We start from the raw sequence: 26,139 nt of genomic DNA on the forward strand, positions 1-26,139 counted from the left end.
ACAAGGTAGAAGTGAAATGATTGCACGCCACTCCGGAACAGGTAGAAATCAATGTATTTGACATCAGGGTCTGAAACATCTCAGACTTCTGTGGGCTTTGAATTAGACACTTTTTGAAGTAGATATTCACAGGTTGCATAGTGCAGGGGTAGTTCATGGATGAAGGAAAATGTTTAAATTCAAAGATGTTAAAAATGAAGGTAAAGGTCGCTCACTCCAAATATTTTCTTCAATTTTTTCCTAGGTTCTAATAGTGCTAGGAAAAAAATTCAAACTGTCCTGTTGAAGAAAGACAACAATGGGTTGTGCTGTACGTATAGTATTCAAGGATACACCTTCTTTTTATTTGAGCTACGGCATTAAGTAAACAGAAAGCAAACTGCAACCAAGTTGTGCAAAGCTGGATCCAGACAGGAAGCTCCAGAAGCAGAAAATGTTGTAGAGGTACTTTGTCTTATTTTTTTTCTATTTCTTTTAGAATATTAGTAGGATTTTTTTTTTCTTCTAGGTGTTTTGCTATTAAATACAAAGCATTTGTAGTCTCTGTGTTTTAAAAGATACAGAGTTCTGACTTGAAGTTTAGTGATGACAATTGGCTTTTCAATTGATCTTTTCAGATGCAGAAATAATTTTGCAGTTGTTAATGCTTTGAGGGGTTTTATTGATTTGGGTTTTTTTCATTGCCTTAACTGAGTGGAAAGAAAATCATAAATACACAAAATTTTAGCTAGATATCCAGTGACTAATTCCTATTACCTGAAAAATATTGTGTGTAATTATCAGTATAAAGGAGATGCACAAACTCGTTAAAAATGCTAAATATTTTGTAAACAATAGATTTAAAGTTGAAGAAGAAATGTTGAAGTTATTTGTAGACTATTTTAAACTTCACGGGATATTTGCTATATTTTTTTTCTCTCTGCTTTGATTAAAAGCTAGGACACAATCTTATTTAGTGCCGTCAATTCCTTCTTTGATATCTAAAAGTTTTAGCTGCAAAACCCTAGAAAATCCTTTTAAGACACAAGAATTTTTGCCCTTTCAAACTTCTGAAATTTTTTTAGCTACCAATATGATGTTGTAAACCTATTTTTATACTAGTGCGAGAGCTCTTATTCATGAAAACATACAGAGAATACAAAACTGTGCACAAGTTCCTTCTTATACTATCATTTAATTACTGAGATTGTTTCCAGAATACTCTTTCCTTTTGCATTCTTATGTGTCAAAACCTGAAGCTGCTTTGGTAATCTTTCCACAACAAAGATTTGAGCACTTTTACCTGTAGGATGAGTTCTACTATGCTCTTTTGGAAGTAGTAAGCTGCCTTCATATTTCAGTTCTTGTAGTGTTAGAATGAGGCTTATTGAGAATACAGATTATTACTAGCTTTTGTTTCTATTTCACGATTTTTTTAAATACTTTTTAAATTTTAGCCTTTTGAAAGCTACTGTCAGTTCTAAATGTGAAACAAAGAAAGTTGAACTGAAGGATCACCTTGGGTTTTTTTCCTCTCAGGCTTTCTGTATACTGGGAGTGCTTCACTGGTTAGACATTCTTGTCAACTGTATTAGCAGATTTTCTGATTAAGCATGTAAATGTGGAACAGAGATATGCTTTATACTTTTAAGCATCGCTACGTTCTGTGGAAGCAAGAGTTATCACTAAAACTGTTATTTAATTGTGACTTTGCAAAGTGCTTCTGCCATCTTCTTCATTCTGCAGTGCTGAATGAGCCCAGGGTCATAGCTGGGTATATGTGTGGTTAGTCATGTTTGTACAATCTCTTTATGTACATGATGTAAATATGATGATACAACATGATACCATGTCCTGTTACTTAAATAACTGTTCAAAGGGCTATTAAAAGCCATATTTTCTTTGTATTACATCTGTTACTGTATTAGGCTGAATAGGATCTGTGAAAAAAAAATATCAGTGAAGAGTCAATAATTTAAAACGTGAGGATCTTTCCAGAGGGCATCATTGCAGGGCCTCAAGCAGATATACTTTTCCAAAGCTACATTAGTATCCTAAATCCAGATGCTGCTATTGTTTCCTTTCTTTTTGGAGGAGTAGAAGTTGTGGGAAAGCTGGGGTTTATCGTAATTATTGCTAAGTTTTAGATACTGTTGCTAATAATTAAAATGGTTTAAATTAACATCTCTTCTTAGCAGCATTATAAGAATATTGATATTATAAAATAATTCCAAAATCTATCTTGCATCTGAAAATATTATTGACATCTTTTATCTACGGGGACTTGGACTTTTTCCTCGTGATAGCTATTGCTTTATGTACTGAAGCTTGGACCTTGGGATTTTTAAGTTCGATAAACATTTTATTACATCTTCTACTTAATTTCATTGGAAGATGGGGGCAGGGCGTAGCTTTTGGCATTTGCCAATGGGACTCAGTCACTGATGGGTTTACATGGATGTGGTTATAGTTGAAAGGTCTATGCTCAGGCAGGAAGACAGATTGCCTCTAGACTGAAGTCTATTTCCTGGTTTTATAAAGTTTTAAAACTCTGATAGAATAAATGAATGCTTTAGTTTATTTGTTCCTGCAAACAACTTTCTTCTCAGCCTTATTCGAGATGAAATACCCAGCACTTTCCAAAGCTTTCCTTCAGCTTTGGAAAAGTCTAAAAAAGTCTGAAAAGTTTACCCAGAGAAAAATCATAAGATAGTGAATATGTGATAACAGTATTTCTGTTTTATGACTCCTGTAGTACTCTCCATGAGGTAAGCACTGTGCCGTGTGCAAGCAAAACTGTTCAGAGAGAAGGTAGAACAACTGGAGAGAGTCCAGAGAAGAGCTGAGAAAACGATCAGTTGTCTGGGAAAAAAATAAAAGAAGAAAGATTGAAAGAATTGGCATTGTTCAGTCTAAAGAAGAGAAGGTCAGCTGAACACAAGAAAATTATCATCTACATAAATTACCTGTAAAATGGTAAGAAGGGATTAATATTTTTTTTAATCTGTAGTGGATATGAAGTGATGGGTTTAAACTATGACATTGAAGTCTATGTTCTGTATTAAGAAAATCTTATTAACAGTAAAGGTAGTGAAATACTTTTTCATTTCCAAGGTACAGTAGGGTCTCTCTTGGAGCTTCAGAATCCACAAGAGGAGGTCTTGAAGTCTTTTCCAGTCTCCTTTTCTGTAAGTCCGTGGTTCATCCTGTTGCATAATTCAGAAGCTTCATCTTACCTCTCTAGAGAAGTGACATTTATCTAAGTTTTCATGCTAAATTATACAAAGCCAGTTTGTTTTTTCAGGATAGTAACTCAGAACTAGTGAAGCCACTACAGGATTTACCACTGCCGAGACTGGCATGATGCCAGGTTTTTTCCTACTCTACATCCTTTTAGCTCTTGTAGGAGATGTAAAGAGTTGTGGCGAAAGGACTGCTATCTTCCAAATATTTGATGGTTGTGCAATGCTTTTCCAAATGTCAGAAATGTGACTGTCTCTTTCCTGAAGATTCCTAATGGGGTCTTCTAGAGAAATACTCTTCTCTACTGAAGCTTGCCCTTCTGCATGATACATTAAATTCAGAGTGTTCTTGACAAATAAGAGAAATTATCTGTAGGAGAAAACACTTCTCTTCTTTAGACTGAGCAACGCCAATTCTTTCAGTCTTTCTTCTTCTGTTTTTTTTTTTCCAGACAACTGATCATTTTCGCAGCTCTTCTCTGGACTCTCTCCAGTTGTTCTACCTTCTCTTTGAACAGTTTTGCTTGAACAGGGCACAGTGCCACTGGTTTCTGTGCTAGCCAGACATACAATAGGAGGTGTTCCTTAGTGTATTGTACAAGCAAAACAGTTTATCTTCCTAAAATGCAGTGTGCATTCTTGTACACATATGGTATAACAATACTCACTCATGTATAGCTTGTGACTGATTCCTACCTCCCTTAGCCCTTTTTTGGCAGAATTGCTGCCTGATTGGTCATTGCCAATCCTGCATCCCTACAAACTATTTTTCTGCGTCAGAACCTCATACTTGTAAACACAACTGCATTGCAATGTGTTTTCTCCTACAGATAATTTCTCTTATTTGTCAAGAGCATTCTGAATTTAATGTATCATGCAATGTGTTTGCTGTTCATCTGGGCTTATTGTTATCTACAAGGTTGAAGGGTTGCTCCTTTATCCAAGACATTAATGACTTGGGACATTACCTGGCTCAGAACAGACCCAGCAAGAATCTCACTGATTGTATTTTTTGAGTTTGATAATGAATAATTGAAAGCTAATCTTAGTCTGTGGATTATTTTTTCCGTAGGAAGTTTTGTACTCTCCCTGAAGAAGTTTCACTTTAATTCACTTTTGAAAATGTTTTGAGTTAATATCAATAACACTACTGAAATTAAAACATGTTTCATGACCTGTTGCTTCTCTACTTATGAGACTTGTTGCCCTGTTACAGAAATTATATTGCTTTATATTTTTGGCATGTTGGCTATTAGCTTTTATAACTCTCTCTAACCTTCTCTAAATAATTTTTTTTTTCATTTATTCTAGTATTTTTCCAGAATTGGTCTCTTCCTCATTTCTTGGCTTTTTAAAGGTGTTCACCTCTTCACACATTTCTCACACAACTTCCGAGAGTTTTCAGAGGAAGCGAACAGCTCTGAGCTTGTTTCACTCTGTTCTCAAAGTATCTTCTTGTGCACTTCCACAGGCTCATCTATCACTATGGATAGGACTCATTTCACCTAACTTTAGCTGCCTATAAAATAGCCATCTATATTTGTGCAGAGGTGTAGGTTCCTGTCACAGCCCAGGGAGTCTTAGTACCAATGACATATAGTCAGTAGACTTAGTCAATGACCAACAGAGAGCTCTTCTGGAGACGTGCTCTAGAGGCATACTTGAGGATGAGGTGAACTGCAGTATTTCCAAATTATTCGCAGACCTATTTCCCGATTTAGGTGGATTTTTTCTTGCTGAGTTCAGCTATTAGGCATGGAATTGCAGATCATCCTTTATGAAGAGTGATGGAAAATGTACGCCAGCCTATTGCAAGTGAGCTATCACTAGGGTTTTCTTTTCCTTACCGATTTGTTTTCTTGCTGTCCCTTATGATCATTGCTTTTTTCAGTTAAATTTGTGCTTTATCCTTTCTGACTTTGTTTGAGCATCTTGTACTATTCTTTCATGCTTGTCCTTAGGAGTTTGACCTGGTTTCCACTTTCTGTACATTTCCTTCTTGTGTTTCAGGTCATTGAAGACCACGTTGCTTAGCCAAGTTGATCTCTGACCATACTTCCTATCCTCCTACTGTGTGGGATTGTTTGTGTTTGTACCCTAAACATAATTTCTTTAAGGAACTGCCAGCTTCACTGAATTCCTTCTGCTTTAGCCGTGTTTCCCATGAGAACTTACCTTCCAGTTCCCAGGGTTTCCTGGAGTCCTCTTATGTAGAGTCCATTGGGTTAGTATTGATCTTTCCTCTTGTTCCTCATCTAAAAACAAAATACATTATCTTTCAAACAAATTACCTTTGCCCTCATATTCCTAACCATCCTCCTTTTTGGTTGCTTAGCAGGCAGCCTCTTGGCAGGCTGCTGTTGAAGCGCTTGGCAGGCTCTGACTGCTGCCTCTAGACCATACACAGGGAGTGGTTAAATGCTGCTCATTACACCCAGAGCCAGACACAGCACATTGCTTTGTAATGTAAAACTGGAGATGCTCACCTAAACATTCACAGGGAAACACTCCAATCTTTTAGCTGGGCATTTAATTAAAACAAAGACAAATACTATGTATAGTGAGGGTTTCATATGCTCTCCCGGGAAAGCATCTGCGTAGATGCAGAAGCACTTTGCCCAGCCTTGAAGTCCAGCTAAGGAGAGGACAAAAATCTGTCCCCTATTTCCTTTGCAGACCTAGGCATAAAATTAAAATAATGTGTCTTTTTGGATGGATCTTTCTTTGTCTGAATCTTTATTTTCAATTTACCATCGCACAGAGGAATGGGAAGTCTTCACTGAGGTTGTCTGATTGGTGAGTAAAATTGGATTGTGAGTAGCTTTTCATATTCCCATGATTTTCATAGTGCAGTCAAATCTCCACAAAGAGAGATTTCTTTGTCAGAGTTGTTTGGTTGTGGGTTTTTTTTCGGGTATATATTTAGATACTGCCATCCAATCTCTCAAGAAATAAACTGAGACATTATTTAGCTTTTGAAATCGCACCATGATGAAGTGAATCTACAGATGGTTTTTTTGGCAGTCTATTTTTCATTGCTATAGCTCTCCTCAGTTAAGAACAAGGGAGTTTAACATACAGCTGAAAAGTTGATGCTATGAGGATTCTGGTGCCTGAAATGAGGAGACAGAGGCTTTTATTCACTTTGTGGCTTTGCTAAGGGTGATACGCACCCTGACTCTTCTCATTTCAACACAGTTTGTAGCTGCATAGGATTTTGTCAAATTTCAAGTGTTTTTAAGCAGAAATTTTCCATGCTAGATATCTGCCACAAGGTAATTTTTATAAGCCTTTAAGCAAAAATAGTTTATAGCTTTTTATGCATTTTTGCAAACTGTGCTCTTTTTTCTCATCTTAAATGGTTCTGGTGACCTTTCCTCTAAGAACTTCAGGTACATTGCAGGCTTTGGAAAAAGCATTTGAAAAATGAGGTTAAAGGGATTCCTCTTGTATTTTCTCAGTGAAACCTCTGCTGGACTGAGGTGGCACAGGGGAGTAAACCACATGTTTTAAATAACAAGGCAAGCATGAGCAAGATTTTTTGGGGAAAAGTGTTGGGGGGGATCACTGACAAAATAGATTCAAAGAATGAAATCAGCAGGAAGAAACTGTGCCTCGATGAGTAGTGTGAAAATCGATGTGGGAGGGAAAGGAAAGGAACATGTGTCAGTATAGTTCAGGAGACATTAAAATAGCTCGAGCTGAAATGCAGAGCCTGGGATGAGCTGAGTGCAGAGCTGAGAGCGAGAAGCGGTGGGGCTGTGTGGGAGGCTTGGAAGAAGAAGGAGAGACAGATCTGATGAGCTGAGCTCGGAAGTGTGGTTGATGTTGGGGGCTGTGAAGCTGACTGAGGAGACTAAGGGAGGAGTCTGGCAGTGGGAGCCAGCGAAGAGCTGGCTCGTGCATGGGGAAGACAGAACAGTGGAATCAGGGTGAGATCTGAAGGGCATTTGGGAAGCTGGAAAACAGGATTTGCTGGGCAAGCTCACTGGGAATGATATGAGGATGGCTTTTGGAGGTCAGGTGAGGATTTGCTGGCTGGAGACTGGGTTAAAATTTTGTCTGAGGGATTTGCTGGCCGGGACTGGGGAATAAGGGGTCACACCTGGGGTATGGGGTTGAGGGAAAAGCTCTGGTGCCCTTGCAAATATATGTCCAGGAGAGGAACTCAGTGTTGGAGAGTTGCTGGGAAGTGGGGTGCAAGGAGGTGGGATCGGAGGTAGGAGGTGGGAGAAGTGGAAGACTTTGGGCAGGCTGTGCTGATGGTGGGAGCAGGGGAAGCAGGGACAAGCTCTGCTAGGAACCGTTCTTCTCCAGTGCCAGGAATGTCCACATGCCTGAGTCTTGCCGTTTTGTTGCTGTCAGCAGGCAAGTCTGACAAGCTCGGGTCTCATTCTTGTTGATGCTGGGTTTGTTCAGAAGATAAAAACCCATTGCCATTATTGACTATTCCATTAGAATGAGTACCATAAGATCAGTCAAGGAAGCTAAATGATTCACCACTGAGTGATTTTTTTGCTCGTTGTTATGATGCCACAGTAATACATTTTTTGGTAGTTTTTCCACACTTAGTTTTAAAGCAGCAAGATACTGCATACAACTCGACACAGTTCACAGCATGGACATGCTATTGAGATGTGCTAGGGCTGTGCAGTAGGATCCCTATCTACAGCAGATGAGGGAAGGTGTGCAGTGAGTCAGGCAAGCGGACTTAGGATGAGAATTTGGGTTCTTTGTCTGCCACAGTATTCCCATGGGGTGTGGGGCACCCAGCTTTTCAGGGACTCTCATTGACTATCCATTGTCCTTTTTCTGGGTACTTGAGCAGGGTCTGGAAAACAGATTTGCAGACCCTTTTAGTGTTCATATTTGTAAGTGAATCGGCAAGACTATACTGAACTTAGAGTGTACTGTGACGTTAAATACCCTGAAAAGTCAGGTCTTTAGTTTCAAGACTCTGCTGGCAAAAGCCAGCAGATAGTTCATCTTATGCTGTCTATGATTTAGCTCATGCGACACTTTGATGGTACTATTTCCTAAATTCTGAATGCTTGATACTGCTGTGCCATAGTATGATGTAAAACCTGTTTCTAAAAAAAGACTTTGTTAAACATAACGTTTCTGCTGAACAGCTTGTCCTGCAATACAGAGGAACCAGAAAGGAAAGGCAAAACGGGCCTAGATTCATGTAGGAAGAGAGAGGAATGCATACACACGGTTTTGTCAGCAAGTGTCAGGATATTTCACACAGGGAGGTTATTTCTGTAAAAGAGCAGTCACGAAAACACCAGTGTAAGGGCTTGTACATCATTCCTGTACAGGGGTTTTCGGAGGAGTATCAAAAAGAAAGAGTTGGGGGGAATGAGATTACAGGTATGGTTTTGGACAAAAAAGAGTTGGATCCAGAAAAGTGAGGGTCAAAAGCTGGATTAGAATGGTACAAGAAGCTGGAGGAGATGGGAGCAAAAAGGAAAATAGTTGAAGCAGGGACATTTTACACTCCAGAGGCACTGGACTGTAAAAAAAGGAAGAGAGATCGTGGCTGTTATCAGTTATGGCAGATAACCAATACTGGAAGGAATGCAAGAAGGATGTAATGAGATGAAAAGCAGCCTGGAGGTTCCCTCAGGGCTCTGTGCTAAGCAACCGGGACTGATACAGACAGTTCTTGCTATGCTACATGGTGTGCAATGGCAGGAATGAATGCATCAAGTTTACACAGGGAGGATCTAGGCTTGAGACAAGGTATGTAGACCTGAATGGCAAGGATGCCATTGCTATTACTGACAGTAACTGGGAAGAGAAATGTGGAAGGGAACTGCAAGACGGAAAAGAACCCAGAAACCTAGATATCAATATAATGAGGAAAGCAGAGGGATTTTATGAGGCCTCATTCCCTTGAAACCAGCCTGGGAGGAGGTCATTCATTGCCACCATGATAAGTATGCATCACTTTCTAAACTTTTCTTCCATACTCCCTTTTCTCTCTTTCTTCCTCCTTTTCAAGTTTCTTAGGCTTATCTAGATTCCCTAAACGAAAAAGTGGTGGAGATTCCTCTCCCATGACTGGTTTTGCACTGGTTTAAGTGACAGTGGATACATGCATGGGCTTTTGAATTAAGAGTTTAGATAAGAAGGCCCCATAGCCTGTTACCAGGTAACAAAGCAGAGGGGGGGGTCTTTGTTCTCATCTTTTCTGTCAGTCACCAAGAGCATTAACAGGGCACTGACTGTCCTTGGCTTGGGACTTCCTCCAACCTGCCCAGGACCCCAGCTCAGCAGCCTGGGGCCATCAGTTGCTGCCCCACTGATTCCATAGCAGTGCCGGTCTCCAGCTCCCCACGGCCCCACCGAGCTGGGGTCACCCATGAACCGATGTTGTCGTGGCTCTACCTGATGATCTGGTGGCTTGGCTGAACATGGCCACCATCTCCAAGTCTTCACCACTCAGGGGCAGTGGAGATGCGACAAGGCTGGTGAGGCCCCTGCCACACTGGCCATGTGGTTGCCATGTGGTCCCAGCTCCCCATCCCGAAGGGAAGAGATGTCCCTCACTGCTCCCTGACAATATTGATGGGAAGTGGCCATACTTAAAAAATCAAAAGCTTGTGGCCTTTCTGGCTACAATTACAGGAATGAAAACAGAGTCAATTTTGATCACATATTAAGGGCTGGGTTCCAGTGTATGTGACTGCAGTGCATTTAATCTCATTCCTCTTTAAACATTTGTGGCAATTTATTGGATTGTTTTGCATATTTCTTTCTCTACTCATTCCCTTGAATTTGTTCTTCTCCATCTTTACTTCACTGAATTCTACTTTGCATCTTTTCCACTCCCATTCTCAACCTCCCTTTCCCACAGCATCGTTTGAGCAGGCTACACAGCCTTTCCATTTCCCATGGCCCCTGCCTCGCCACTTTTCCTCAGGTTGCTGCTCCCTGCCTCTCTGGGAGTTTTTGTGTCAGGCTCTGTGCTGCCTTTTCCAATGTACTCTTTTTTTTTTTCCTCCTCACTTTGGTTCTTTTCATCCCCAAATTGGCTCTTCCTTTCACTTGCTCTTTTGTGGGCTGGTTGGTAACGGATTTAGCACACTGGCAGCCTAACTGGTGTTGGCATCCCTGAAAAGGAGGATTTTAAGGAGTGATTTTAGGTGAAAAATGCAATAGTCCTGTAGGTGCTTCAGAAACTTCTTCCAAAAAGGGAGGGCTGCAGAGGAGAAAGCAGAAGCTATTTCATAGAACCACAGAATACGAGATTCGAAGGGACTTCAAGGATCATCTGGTCCAACCTTTCTTGGCAAAAGCATGGTCTAGACAAGATGGCCCAGCACCCTGTCTGGCTGAATCTTAAAAGTGCTCAATGTTGGGGAAGCCACCACTTCCTTGGGGAGATTATGCCAATGGCTGATTGTTCTCATTATGAAAAATTTTCCACTTGTGTCCAATTGGAATCTCCCCAGGATTAACTTGTATCCCTTAGCCCTTGTTTTCTCCATGTGACTTCTTGTAAAAAGGTAGTCTCCTTCTTCTTTGTAGCCACCCTTTAAATACTGGAACATTGTGATAAGGTCTCCCTTGAGCAGTCTTTTCTCAAGACTGAACAAACCAAATTCTCTCAGTCTTTCCTCATACGTCAGGCTTCTCAGTCCTTTGATCATCTTGGTGGCCCTTCTCTGGGCGCTTTCCAGCCTCTCCACATCTATTTTGTATAGCAGGGACCAAAACTGAACACAGTATTCCAGGTTTGGCCTGACAAGAGCTGAGTAGAGTGGGATAATGACTTCTTTATCTCTTCTGGTGATACCCTTGTAGATGCAACCCAGCATCCTATTGCCTTTTTTTGCTGCAGCAGCACACTCTTCACTCATATTGAGCTTGTTGTCCACCAGGACCCCCAGGTCCCTTTCCACATAGCTGCTCCCCAGCCATATGTATTCCAGCACTCCTGGATTATGTTTTCCCAGGTGTAAGACCGTGTATTCCAGCACTCCTGGATTGTGTTTTCCCAGGTGTAAGACCTTACACTTATCCTTGTTGAACTTCAAAATGTCCTTGTTAGCCCACTCTTCCAGCCTTCCTGCAGGGTGTCTCTCCCTTCTGCTTGCCCACGCAGTTTGTTATCTCTCAAACTTCATCAGGGCACGTTTGATCCCATCATCTAGATCACTTATGAAGATATTAAACAGCATTGGTCTCAATATTGATCCCTGGGGAACCCCACTTATGACAGGTTGCCAGTTTGAAGAGCCAGTGGCCTGTTTGCCAGTTCCTCACCCACTGCACAGCCTGCTTGTCCAGACTGTAACACTTCAGTTTCTCTAGGAGGAGGCTGTAGGGAACCATGTTGAAAGCCTTGAAGCAATCCAAGTAGACAATGCCCACTCCTTGCCCCACATCATCCAAGCAGATTACTGTGTCATAGAAGGCAATCAGGTTTCTCAGGCATGATTTGCCTTTGGTGAATCCATGCTGGCTTTTCCCAATCACGTGCTTCATCTGACTATTTGTTTGTTAGCAAGGTCTAATGGTAGCAGGGGATAGCAATGTGGCTGATCAGAAAGTAAAGTTGTTGAGCTTTTAATACTGCACGGTGCTTCATCTGACTATTTGTTAGCAAGGTCTAATGGTAGCAGGGGATAGCAATGTGGCTGATCAGAAAGTAAAGTTGTTGAGCTTTTAATACTGCACGAGAAATGACAAGTAAAGAAAAACCTTGGAAGGCAAGACAGGCAGATGACATGGGATGAAATAGCGGAGGAGACTAAAAGACAGGCAGAAGAAGGTGGTGTAATGAGAATATCAAGTGGTTTAATGGTGGCAACGAGGAAGGTAACACTGCAGATGCTGAGACCAGAAAGAAATCTGATGCAGTAACGAAGGGCTGAGATGACCAATGCAAGGAACAAGAATTTTAGCTTGCACCTGTGTTGGAAATTATGACTTTGTACCCACCTCATGGCTGTAAAGTGTGCTATTCTGTAGGACACCCCTGTCAGTCTCTTCTTCAGTAGCCCCCAGTCTAGCTAATATATTGTCTCCCTCCTCAACTTGCACTCGTTTTCGTATAACACCATTTCGGCCCTTGCAGCTGCAAGTGAGATGATGTCAGACCCTGGCTCTTGGTGGGAAAATGATCCAGATCAATAGTTCTTCTAGCCCTTGGCTGTCTGCAGCCTGCTGGAGATTCCTAATCCACTAATGATTTTCCACTTCATGGAGCAGACAGGCCTGCCTGCAGAGACTCCAGTATCTGGGATCTCCCTCCCTCCTGTCCATCTGTAGTGAGTTGTGCAAGAACAAGGATGCTGCAGATTTGGGTGAGCAAGGGTCTTGCTTCTAAAGGCACAATTCAGCCTGTTAGAACAGGACACTCAGAATTGTATCCGGCAAAGCTTGTTTTTCCTGTTCATTTCTTATTCTGGCTGTTCCTGGGGGTTTTTTACACGTCATCACCTCCTCACCTTCTATGTACTCATGTACATATCAGTATGTATGTATTTGTAGTTGTCTTTTTGAAGGGATTAACAAGACTTAAGTGTAGAATGTGGCTCAGCCACTGAGAATGTTATCTGTTTCCAGAGATTTTTCACTACCTTCCACTGGGCTACCCTACTGGTACCTTTTTTTACTTCTGGCTTCAAATGTATCAGGAACACACATAAGTATTGTTATAATTTCATTCTTTTAATCTGGAAAGTCCCACTTATCATTAGGTAGGGTGCAGAAGATCACCCCGTGTTTTCAGCTGTGACCAAGATCTATCTTTGCAAAAAATGAGCTTGAGACACACCTTTGTAAGTTTATCACCAGGAGACCGTAAATCCTTATCAACCTACTTAGTTTACTTCGAGCAAATAACGTGCCAGCGTAACTGATATTAATGTGTTTCTGAACTACATGGCTGTGTGTATATATATGTACAAATCCATATAGTTCAGAAGTGTGTATATATACACACACACGTGCGAGTGTGTGTACATGTATTTCTGTACATGAGTAATAGCTGCCATCCATGAAGACATAACATTATTCAACATTTCCAGTTATAGGACTTCTAATTGTTTATAAAAGTATCAAAATAGTGGTTTTTTTAGACTGGTTTTTTTTTTTTAATGCTTCTTTAAAAACTGCAGATTTTTCAGTTGCAATGGTTCAGTAGTTCCAGGAGAAGCGTTAGGGAATGCTCTGTTATGAATCATTGTTTTAGCAGTTCAAGGACAGAACAATGACCCAGCGATGACCTGTTAAAGGCAACGCAGTCTATTTCTTCAGTGCCTGTGTTAGGAACAAACCTGCATGGCAGGAGGGAGAACTTCAATCTGAGTGTGATGTGCTAGATCATGTACTCACATGACTTTATCATTAAAACATCTTTGCACTGTCTAAATATTTCTTAATTGAAAGAATATTGCTGATCCTATATCAGACCTTGCTCTGGTCAGGAGAAAAGGAACTCATTCCAAACCCCAAATTGGTGGTTGGCTAAGTGTGTGTGGTTGTGGTGTGGCTGCATATGGTACAAACAGTGAGAATCAAGACCGCTAACAGACACATGGGATGGTTGTATAAGGTCTGGTGTTACAAAATGGAAAGCAAGTATGAGACAAAGGAACCAAAGGAAAGCAATTTAACAGGAAAAAGTCTGATAACTCAGGCATATGACATTTTTGTGAGACCCCTGGGGAAGTACAATCTCATCATTGAAACAGAGACCTCTACTGGGTCAAATGATCTAGCCTGACATACAGGAGATGTGCATGTAGGTTGCCAGCCACTCCTCCATACTCAGTATAGCATATAGAAAAGGGGGATGTTGAAAGTAAGTACAAGCAGAAAATTGTCATAAATTTCTTGAAGGAAACAGAAGGGTGGAAAGACCATTTTATGGGCAGCAAACTTAGGAACAAAGACATGAACAATGTGATACAACTTTTTTTGGGTTTGTTATGAGAATTTAATCAATGTTTCTCAGTTTATGAGGGCTTCAGGGCTTTTCCCCTTCTTGCATCCACATGAGATAATTTGCATTGCTTTTGCTAATAATCTGTTACCCATTTGCTACCACTCCTGGATTGAGCAGTTGCTCTGGTTACTCTCTCATAGAAACTTCGCATTACATTATAGAAAATGGATCTCACCAAACAGAACAGACTTCCTATTTTTGTTTGGGTTTGGTTGATTAAGGTAATATCATGGATGTAGTGGATTTGAAATTGTATAAAGCATTTGACTTGATACTGCAGCATGTTTTGGCTAAGAAGCTAGAAAGCTATCAAACCAGCTCAACACACATTGAAGGAATTAAACACTAGTTAAATGACAGGCCTCAAAAAATTTCATCACTTGATACAAATGCTTCTGAAAGCGTTCTGCAAGAAAGGATTCTACAAAGATCATTCTGGTTTACTGTTTAGTAATGTCCAAGAAAGAGACGTAAAATGATTTCTGATGAAATCTGTAGAATCCAGTATGATATGCAAAGCTGAAAATATTAAGCCATAGGTATGTATGGTTAATCTATAGTGATGTGATCTGAAGAACAAGCAAAAACCGACAGCATGGTGTAAGACTTTTATCTAGAAGATTTTATACTTCATTAAAAGTAAAAAGACCCAAACAAAAAGCCTACAAAACCCCACAATTACGTGTAAAAAGAACAAAGCAGATTAATGCCCTGTATTTAGTTTTTAGTATTTTCTCCTCCCTTTGGGGATATGTTAGTTCCAAAGAGACGTTTAGATCTCTGACTCCTTGCTGTGTCACTTTTCACTAGAAGACATTTCTGCCTTTTTTTGAGTCCTATGCCACTGTCTTTCCACCTTGCCTGTGGGAGCCCATTTCTGCTTCCCTTTGGCTACAGCTATTCATTATGGAGTTGTTGTGTTAATAAACTTGCCACACCTTGACTGAGGAATGCCTTGTAGTTACCCAGTCACATTAAATCACACTTAAGTCAAGGTAGGATGAGGTAAAATGCAAATAGAAGTATTAATTCATTACTTCTAAAATAGACAACACAGCTACAAATATCTTGAACAGACATAAGTGAAGAAATAGAAGAACAAGTTTGATCTACTGACACTGAATGTAATACAAAGATGTTTTTTTTGTTTTGGATTTTTGTCTCCCTTTTTCATTTTTCAGGTGACTTGTGTCCCTCTTCTGAAAAAATGTCTCTCAGAATTTTCTTTCCTCCTATTCTTCAGGTTGCTCTTAGGTGATTTTCATCATTGGAGACTGTGCAGTACATGGAACTCCATATTGCGGTGTCTCATCAGAAAACATCTTCAGAAGGCAGCTTTGGACTTCACCTTCAGGTAGCTTCTCTGAATTGTCATGTTGGCCTCATTTGCTGATGGATGGTTTTAGCTATTACAGCCAGTCTGCACTTTGAAATTTTCCAAGGGGTCCAGACATGTCATTGTGTGTAAAAGTACTGCATTTTTTTGAATTAGTATTGTAGCAGTTTAATATAAATGTTATGTATAATTGTTGTATATTATGTATAAATATGTATAACTATTATACTTTATACATATAAATATATGTATAAAAATGATGTATAATTATGTAGAAATGTTAAATATAAAACAGTTAATGTATGTGACTGCAGATTTGTTCATAATGATGGTTACAAGTCAGAGATAGTGAACAGTCATCCCTCTCCATTTCTCAGGTCATGCCTACCCTAAGAGAGATTTAATAATTAGTAATGCTGTTAACTGTATGAGTTTGAAGATAAAGATGGTAAAGATGTGAGATATAATAATGACCTGCCAGCCTTGAAAGGAAGAAGGCTTGTGTGCAAGTACATTTTCAGCAATTTAACTAGTGCTGCCTCTACTGCTGCCTCAGAAAACATAGGAAACCAGTTTCCTTTATGGCCGCTGGGGTTTAGGTATATTCACACTGGGAGGGGAGAGGGGGCACGAGAAATGACTTCCAGAGTGGTCCTGATGTATCTTCATAAAAAACAAAACAAAACAAAAAGTTGAGGTTAGATCCTAAAAAAATCCAGGCAGTGATTTTTTTTTTTTATTGCCAGTAAGTTCAGGGTATATCAAAAGAAGTGTGGCTGCATCAAAAGCAGCATGGGCAGCAGGTTGAGGGAGGTGCTCCTACCCCTCTACTCTACTCTGGTGAGACTCCACCTGGAGTACTGCATCCAGCTTTGGGGCCCTCAGCACAGGAAGGACATGGACCTGTTGGAACAGGTCTGGCAAAGGGCCACAAAGGTGATCTGAGGCTGGAGCACCTCTCCTGCGAAGACAGGCTGAGAGACTTGGGGTTGTTCAGCCTGGAGAAGAGAAGGCTCCAGAGAGACCTTCCAGTTCCAATACCTGTAGCCAGGGGGGCTACAGGAGAGATGGAGAGGGACTCTTTATCAGGGAGTGTAGCAACAGGATGAGGGGGAATGGTTTTAAACTGAAAGAGGGGAGATGTAGATTAGGTATTAGGAAGAAATTCTTTCCTGTGAGGGTGGTGAGACACTGGAACCAGGTTGCCCAGAGAAGCTGTGGCAGCCCCATCCCTGGAGGGGTTCAAGGCCAGGCTGGATGAGGCTTTAAGCAACCTGGTCTGGTGGGAGGTGTCCCTGCCCAGGGCAGTGGGGTTGGAACTAGATGATCTTTAAAGTCCATTCCAACTCTAACCATTCTATGATTCTGTGAAAAATCAAAAGTGGAAAAGGAAGACAGTGTTGCTTAACTTTTTTGATGGTGCAGACTTTATGGGACAGAAATAGAATGTTATGTTTGCCAGGAGTTGTGGTTTTGAACTTAATTTTGCTACTTCAAATAAGAAGTAATGAAAAGCACACTGATGAAGAGCTTTCTAATGGGGGTAACACAGTAGGATTGCACAGAGGACATAGAGAGTTCTCTCTCCAGGAACCGCAAGGGGACAGAATGAGTGAGCGCAGGAGAGGAAATGCTTTGAGTGTTGGACTGCATTGGCCTTCTCTCCTTTTGTCTGTGAAAATGGAACATCTTCTTTTCTGTTGTTTCCTCTGTTGCTTTTATCTGTTTTCTGCCACAGTGAACCCTTTTGCAGCTCACGGTGCAGCAGCAATGGCAGCAAACACGTACACACTGCAGTCTCTTTGGGAAACAGAGAATGGGAGAATTAATCTATCGTTAGTAGTTAGGATTCTCTGCCAGAATATGGAAGAGTTTCTTCTGCAGCAAATATTAATTTATTTGTAAAAAGTGGACAGCTTCAGGGCAAGAGATGGGAAGAATCTCATTCTGAATGCATCATAGGCTTGCAGGTAGACCTGTTGCAGGTTATGGAAAACTTTGTACTCCCAAACAGCAAGAAGTAAGGTTATTTAAATAAAAATACATCTTGGTAATCCTAAATGAGTCTATTGTTACAGAATATGAAGGGATAGATAAGTTTGCTCTGCAGGAATACCAGCTTTAAATGAGAGAGGAGGAGTATTTGCTCATATGCAGTTCATTGTTCTGAGAAAGGGGGAGAATTTGTAATGCTTTGAAATGGTCATATTATTTGTCTGGTCTATTTGTCTGGTTTAACAGCATGATTGTGGTGACTCTTTTTCATAGGAGAATTTTTAGTTATTAAGTAAAGTCTCTTTTTATAGGGCTTGAAAGTTCTTTCTGTTATTGTAAATTCTGTAAGAGAATACCATGTAATCTTCCTTATATCAGTCATACAAAATCTAACCTGTATTATCTTTCTTTTTTGACAGAAAGGCAGATTTCTACTTTAGAGATCACTTCATCCTGCTTCCTGTGAAAATAATATGAATCAGAAAGCGTTACTTTTCCTTCTCCCAAATTTTTTTTTTGGGATATTTCTTTTGGGGTTTTTCTATAGGAAACAAAAGAGCCTAGCAGGTGAGTAAACAATTTACTGACAGACTGACTTAATGCTATCTAGAACCAGGGAAAGCTTTCCCAAATGTATTGGAAAGTAACTATGGAGTCTAAGGATAAACAATACTATGAAAATATCCAAGGCCCTGTGGCTGTGATATCTATCTTAGCAGCCTATGAGAGGAAGAGCACTACAAAAAACAGTTGACATGTCCATAATTTTTAGAGTAATATTGCTAACATGTTGAAAGTTTTCATTTTAATACACTTTTCACTAAGTAGGATAGTTTGTTGTGTGTTTGCCATAGTGGAGTCCAGTGCCAGTAAAGAAAAAATTGATTTTAACATCTTCATTAGTTTTTGTATGCAGTACTATGCATGAGTACTATGATTGTAACAAAGAAAGACTTATATAAGGTTCACACTAGTGGTTTAAATTTCTTCAATAACCTCGGTTACAGGTGATTTTCCTGTTTGCAGTGAAGATTGGGGGGCAATTCAAAACGATCGCAAAACCACACTGGCTTCTCTCTGCCTGAAGAACAACCTTCTTAAAGTAAGAAACCAATTGGATTCTCATGTTGCAAGCCAGCTCTTTGTGGAGCACAATCATAATTTTATCTACTGTGAGGTACCCAAGGTAGGCTGCTCCAACTGGAAGAGAACTATTTTTCTTCTCCAAGCAAACACGCATGCAGAAGCTTCTGAAATTGAGCATGACTTCATCCACCAAACTTCAGCGATCAGAAGGCTGGCGTCTTACCCTCCTGCCAAACAACAGGATTTTCTGAAAAATTACACCAAAGTGATGTTCACTAGACATCCCTTTGAACGACTGGTTTCAGCTTACAGAGACAAACTTCTGCACTCTGAGCCATACTACAGTGACACTGTTGCTAATCAGATTAGGGCAATGTTCAGGAAAAACAAAAACTCTTCTGGAAAAGTGAGTTTCCAGGAGTTTGTCAACTTCGTTTTAGCAAAACCACCAGATAGTCTTGACATTCACTGGAAACCAATGTATCTGCTCTGTGATCCTTGCAACATTCACTATGATGTTCTGGGTAAGTATGAAACTCTTGGGTTAGATTCTGAGCATGTTCTGAAGGTCATTGGAGCACCAGAGAACCTGCACTACCCCAGCTTGAAGAGGTATGGCTCAGAGAAACGAACTAATGGTTATATCACCTTGGAGTATCTCAGACAATTGAACTCAGAACAAATTGAGAAGATAAATAAATTGTATCACATGGATTTTGTCTTGTTCAACTATACTATGAAATATGAGGAGTATTTTTCCCTGAATGACTAACATAGGTAAAACAAAGAACAGTTTCTTCTGTACAAAATGAGCTGAACTTGTCCTCACAGGTGCTTGGTAGGTGGGTTGGTGACTGCTCCTGAGATTTTACTGGTGTTTGGAGACATGCTTTATCATCCTAAGCATTCTTATAACAAATCCCTGCCAGATCTGTTGTTGTGTACAGTTTTTTATCTATATGAAGTTATTTTCTTCATGTTGATCATTAATGATATATGTTTGTTTCATGAAGACTGTTCATAAATAATAGATTTTGGTCTGTTGGTAAAGGATAGGGGAAGGATGAAGAGTCTTGTTTTTCACAGTGAATATTTTAAAACACCATTTTAAAATGTAAATTATTTTATTCTTTTATTAGGAAAAGACATACGAAGCAATAAATCATCTGCTTTAGAGTCAAACCACTCCTAGTCTGCAAGGGCCTCGGTCATGAATCCTGTAGGAAAGGAACAAATAACTTGAGATGCTTGAAGCTGCATTACACAGAAATTAATGCCTGATTATATTCCCCTCTGGCAGTGCTCTCACCACAGCCCACCAGCCTTGTCCCTCAAGCAGTATAGTTGGCAGCAATCCAGCCAGGATTTCCCTTATATCCTTCAAAATCTTCTGATGAGCAGGTCCAGTATTCATGGTGACTTTGCGAACTCTTTTCACCACCTTTGTGAGTATTACGGTCTGATTTAAAAATGGAGGTCTGAAAAATGTATCTTTTTTTTAGAGAGATAGTTAGAGGTACAATGGTACAATTGGGGTGGTGCAGGACCTAAAATCTCAGTGGAAAGGTGACCCTTATCACTGAGTCAACTGACTGGCCAGTCATCACAGCAGGAACAATGTTTGGGCTTTCTCCATTTGTGCCTGCCTGGAGCCTATGAGCCCTTAGGACATTCTTGAGTATGGTACTTGGGACTTGGGTGGAGGCAGGTAATTTCAGGTAATAGATGTGTCCTACATGTTGCTTTCTCAATTCACAGGAGATTGAATGCAAATAAATTGTAGGAAGCTGGAAATTACTCCCATCAAATTTAAGGCTATGTAGAGGGATCTCTCTCTCTGTCTTTCCTGAATGAGAGCTATTTCCAGGTACGTGCTTCCCCTACATTCTTAGCCAGATCATGCAGAGGAAAAGGGGAATAAGATTTGCTTTATAACTTGCTTCTACGTGATAGATCCCACCAGATCTATAAGCTTCAGCAAAGATACTTTAATTTTCTTGCACCATTAGGCATCCTAGGAAAACTGAAGAAATGCTGCTGACAGAGTTTGATAGGTGTCTTTGCTATCAGCACTCTAGTCTTAACACTCCCTTTCAGTTTCTTGCTGTTAGATATGAGTGGCTTTCTATTCTAATTTCCTCTTTCACACAAGATCACGTATTCTTCCTACAGTGGTGACAGGAAACGGGTGGCTTATTCGTTCATCACAAGCACTAGTCAGTAACAGAAGATTGTCTATCTATTGATGCAGAAAAGTATCTGTAACTATTCACGATGGACTCTCAGATTTGACATTTGCCTGTAGGAAATTGTAAGTAGCACATTGCGCGGAACCACTGGGTGCTGTAATGCTTCTTAGCTGGTGTGGGTCTCAACCAAAAAACTGCAGAGGGCATGTGTGTGCATATGTGACATGTAACAACAGTTTAGGAAGCAGTGTCACCCAGGAATGGTGTAAGTTGTGCATTACCAATGCTAACAAAATGAGAATAACGGGTTGATGTCTGATGGAAAACAGAAAAACCAGACATTACCTTATAAAGGGTCTTGCAACATTCCCCTGCAGGCATCTTCTAATGTTCAACCCAGTTTACTGCATTTCCATTTCTATGAGCTTGAGAATACTCCCTAACACTCGCCCACACCCAGGAGTTGCTGTGCAGTGTTGCAGGAGTGTGCATGAGTTCTGCAATGGGTTTCAGAGTTAATGAAAATGATGGTGACTCACTGTTATGTTGTAAAAAGCTTTCACAGCTAGCAGAGGTGGGCATGGAAGTTTGGGCTAAGCTCAAAGTTGAGTCTTGCAAGATCTTTAGTACTTGTATTGAGTTGGCTGTATTTTTTAGCAATAACTGTCAGGCAGCAATGCTTGTGGAAAACTCTGGTCTATGATCCTTCCTATTGTGTGAGCGACTGCCCATTGCCTGGTACAGTTGGGACTGTGCCACCTTGTTTATTCCTCAGGTGAATCCCAAGGCTGATTACACTGGATGCCATTGGAAGTTCACCAATGAAAGGGCTTACTGTTATTTCATTCTTGATATTGTAATATAATAATAGTTGATGAAGGCTCTAGGCTTTGTCCCAGTCAGCCCACAAGAACTGCAAGACACCTGTAGACTTTATGATGAAAATGATGACTATCTCTTCATGGCCTGGGAGGGAGATTTCTTGTTCTGTCTTCCCTACAAGCATAGTGTCCTGAGAAAAGACTCTAAGCTAAGCCAGCCTCCCTCCTGTCTTTGCCTAGAGAAGAACCCCTCAGTAGAGCTTCTTTCCTTTGAGTGCTAACTCTGGGTGATGTTTTCCTGGGAGGAAAGTGGGTGCTTGCTGTTTGGAGTAGGGGTGGAGGCAGTGGAGGCTCAAGCCCTGAGGTGGATTAAAATTACTCTCATAATCTTCTGATTTATTGTTATATGCCTGTGATTTGACTATTGCTATGTTGCATTTCTAATTACTGTAATAAACTGTAATGAGTTAACACACTAATCTATTTGTTCATCCTTCTCAACAACATCCGTTTAAAAAAAAAAACAAAACTCGGAGCTGTTCCATCAAATCATAACATAGGCCACAAGCTCTTTGGCTCTGCTTTGGTACATTAATATAAAGCTGTCTCACAGGACTTTTAAAGAATTGACAGAATTAGCAAACAGTAATGAGTGCTCCAGGGTGGAGAAAAGATGGAGCTAAGTAGGGAAAGGAAGAGAAACAAAAAATCTTGCAAAGTCAAGCTTGCACCTTTCCTACAAGTCTATCTATCAGCAGTGAGGAAATAAGGGAGAATTTGCCCATTCTCGTGGATGTTCACACACAGGTCCTTACAGGATGAGTACCCACAAACCTGACATCATACCTTCTTCCTGAGGTATGACAGATCAGATAGTTGATCATTCTATGTCAGCAACGGAGACCGCGTCACCAGCTGTTCCTTGAAGCAGATGTATTCTCCACTTAAAAGTGATGTTTCTGCCCGTAAGCACTCCTAATTTTTCATACAGTTTTGAATGTGAGTCTTAGCAGGTAAACCACAATTAGCGGTTTCTCCTTCAGAGAACTTCCCAAAGCAGGACAGCTGTGAACAGAATAAAATGTGTCTGCAGAAGAACAGTGTGAGCAATGAAACTTTGAGTGTTTGTTGTTACATGGAGGCGTTCTCTGACCAAGAGTAAGAAGAGGAAATGCCACCTGTGCAAGTTACTGCACATCGACCAAACTGCAGCCCTCACAGCTCACTGTTAGGAGGTGATTCTACCTCTGCATCCAGACTGTTAATACATCAAAAACTTTAAGCTCGGTGATCTCCAGTTTTCTTGGCTTGCCTGTCATAGTGGTGTGACAAGAAAAGAAAAAGGAAAAAGGAAACAGGAAAAGAAAAAGGCACTAATGATTATGGTATAGGCCTGGCATGATTTCTTCCCGTCACAGCACTTCTTATCTCCCCTCCTTCTAGAATTATATGCTAGATCATGCTTTAGTAAAACAAAAAGTTATTCTATAACTTACATAAATTAACGTAAATGAAATCAAAACTGACAGAGAATTTTACTTGATAGAAGTGCTGAAATTGCAGGAAATCCTCTTGGAAGTTTTGACTGTGCATCGAGTGTACACAGGTGTGCAGTTACAATGCTGCTTCTAGTAAGAATTATTTTTAAAGAAAAAGCTCAAGTGATCGTAAATCTCCATCAGTGTACCAAGGCTAAAATTACAATGAATCAGCAGATCAAAAATGAATGGTACATAGAAGGATCAGGTCTGTAAGAAGCAACTGGCTCAACACTGTTTCAGCACTGCCCGTGTGCATGTCACCTTCACAACGACTAGAACACTTTCTTTGTACCTCCAGGATCCTTCTTGTAGCTTCTTCTGGAGACATACCAAAGCTTATCAAGATGAAAAGGCTTTCTCAAAAATCCCACTGTATAGAGACATTGTTGATGAGATTATGCATCATCTGTGGTGTCCCACCAAAGGTACAACAGGTCAGCCATTACTGGACCTCAGAGCAGAACTTAGCATGATCACCTAAAGCCAGGTAGGCATACTCCACTTTATAGTTCTATGATTTAGCAGAAGCATGGGGAAAGCTTTTTACCTCCAAATCTATGACTAATATCCCGACTTCCACCGCGCTTGATTGCATTGTCCCAGATCCCTTCTTCAGTGTTCACCTGAACTGCACGTTGGGACTCCTGCTGAGTTCCCACAGTTGGAGGCCACCAAACAGGTGCTGCTGATGCTGACTTATTCAGGCTCAGGTTGATGCCAGGTGCATGTTGCTGGATGTATCGCAGCTATTGTAAGAAGGATTTTTGTGTGAGAAAGTTGTTCAAGCACCTGCTACACGAGTGAGATGTTACCACCAGTGAGACGTGAATATAAAGTGAACGATGTTTTGAAGGCATTTCCCCCCATTAAAAATAAACTCATCTTCAGATAGTTTTAGTGGGTAAGGGAGAAAACTGATGTGGGATTGTTGACATCAAATCTCTGTTGATTATAAACCAGAAGAGACAGGAAACCCTCTCTCATGAGGGATTGTCGTGCTCTGCAGGGTTAAATTTTGTTTTGCCCCGGAGATTTGTTAAGACTTGTCTTAAAGAAGCCCCCTGAGACTTCTAGCTTTTGATAAGCATGGAAAAGGAGAGGGATGAAGTTGGGAGAGAATCCACCTGACATCTGAACATTTGATTCTGCTTCCATCCTGTTCCAGAAAGACACCTTACCTGTGGTGTAAGAAACAAAAACGGGAAAAATCAATCCAATTAATGTAAACAAAGTATTATCCTGTAGATTTTTGTTATTCAGTAACTGAATTGTACATTTTTTGGTCTTTGTTTTTAGGTTCCTATCTCAAAGGCTGAGATTATGGGTTTGGCTTTTTTTTGGTCTTGCTGCACAGCAACTATTGCAACAGGTAGAGCCCTTTAGGTTTTGCAATTTTAAGCAAAGAGTCACAGCAATGCTTTTATTTGTAGTAATATTCACTGTTGCTGTGCAGAGCCAGACACCCGCTCTGCTGTATACTGTGTCAGAATTTGGATTTGTTCCCCATGTTCCTGTTGCTGTGGTTTACGCGCCGCAGGACTCAGGAGTTAGTGCTGGCAGCTGACTGGGCACTACGGGTGAGGAATTTGTTACAGCTTCTGACGAGGCTTTTCATTCTACTCAGGTTTTGAGGTTTTGTTTGTATCTGAAACAGATTTGGCCTCTGCAAACTGCAGGTTTAAGAGTTGATGAGAATATCATCTCTCTAAAATTGTAATAATATAAATAATAGCACTAAAATAGCTGGTTTAGCCACTTATTTTGTATTTAAACTATTTTATAAATTCTTATATTAATTTAAATCTTGTAGCCTTAGCAATTTCTGTTTCCTTTCTTTTTTATTTTTCCTAATTTATGGTCTAATAAACCTTAGATTTTATGAATTTAATATATTTTTCTGCCTTTTGGGGCAGCACACTGCAAAGCAAAGGTGTAATCAGGTCTACCAAAGAGAGTACACATGGGTACACACCACACCCTGTGTCATGGTTTAATCCCAGCTGGCAACTAGGACCATACAGCTGCTCCCTCACTACTCCTCCCACTCCCCTCAGTAGGGTAGGGAGAAGAGGGAGAAAAGCAGGGCAAAGGAGAAAAAAAAAGACAGTTAATAGAACAGGAGAATAAGGAAAATAAGAATAACAGTAATGGTAAAAGAATATACAAAATAAAGCAATACAACACAACACAAATCGCTCTCACCACCCGATGATTGGTTCCCCAGCCCCTCCCAAGCAGTGATTGCAGATTCCTGCCTCCTGGCCAACCCCCATTTATATATTGAGCATGATGTGTATGGTATGGAATATCCCTTTAGCTAGCTAGTTCTGTCTATCCTCCCTCTCAGCTTCTATGGAAAGCTGAAAAAGTCCTTCACTAGTATAAACACTACTTAGCAACAACTAAACCAATATGTGTTATCAACATTCTTCTCATACTAAATCCAAAATGCAGCAGCTGCTAGAAAGAAAATTAACTCTATCCCAGCTGAAACCAGGACACCCTGAAACAACAATTAATAACTGAAGTTTATCATTGAAGCTAAAGGTGTCTATATTGACTATAATTATATTTTGGTCTTTGAAGGGTAAAATGTATAAAAAAATCAGTACGTTAATGAATATTTCCTGCTCTGATCTGTTGTTGTGTACAGTTTTTTATCTATATGAAGTTATTTTCTTCATGTTGATCATTAATGATATATGTTTGTTTCATGAAGACTGTTCATAAATAATAGATTTTGGTCTGTTGGTAAAGGATAGGGGAAGGATGAAGAGTCTTGTTTTTCACAGTGAATATTTTAAAACACCATTTTTAAATGTAAATTATTTTATTCTTTTATTAGGAAAAGACATACGAAGCAATAAATCATCTGCTTTAGAGTCAAACCACTCCTAGTCTGCAAGGGCCTCGGTCATGAATCCTGTAGGAAAGGAACAAATAACTTGAGATGCTTGAAGCTGCATTACACAGAAATTAATGCCTGA

The 26,139-nt window shown here is 40.2% G+C and overlaps 1 protein-coding gene across 4 annotated transcripts; it reads left to right on the top strand.

Annotated features, from left to right (window-relative positions):
• The first annotated feature begins 379 nt into the window (after positions 1 to 379).
• LOC106892846 (carbohydrate sulfotransferase 9-like) lies at positions 380 to 22,089 on the top strand. 4 transcript variants are annotated; one of them, XM_014950389.1, is made up of 5 exons: positions 380 to 444; positions 2,735 to 2,955; positions 15,428 to 15,538; positions 17,935 to 18,082; positions 18,523 to 22,089. In XM_014950389.1, exons 4-5 carry the CDS (start codon positions 17,989 to 17,991, stop codon positions 19,371 to 19,373), a joined length of 945 nt encoding a protein of 314 aa, XP_014805875.1. In that variant the 5' UTR covers positions 380 to 444; positions 2,735 to 2,955; positions 15,428 to 15,538; positions 17,935 to 17,988; the 3' UTR covers positions 19,374 to 22,089. The 4 variants fall into 4 exon arrangements, with proteins under 4 accessions (XP_014805875.1, XP_014805877.1, XP_014805878.1 ...); XM_014950391.1 differs by lacking the exons at positions 380 to 444; positions 2,735 to 2,955 and adding an exon at positions 3,130 to 3,167; XM_014950392.1 differs by lacking the exons at positions 380 to 444; positions 2,735 to 2,955 and adding an exon at positions 7,089 to 7,153.
• Positions 22,090 to 26,139: the final 4,050 nt, after the last annotated feature.

This window comes from Calidris pugnax, unplaced genomic scaffold (genome assembly GCF_001431845.1).
Source record: "Calidris pugnax isolate Ruff unplaced genomic scaffold, ASM143184v1 scaffold68, whole genome shotgun sequence".
Lineage (NCBI taxonomy): Eukaryota > Metazoa > Chordata > Aves > Charadriiformes > Scolopacidae > Calidris > Calidris pugnax.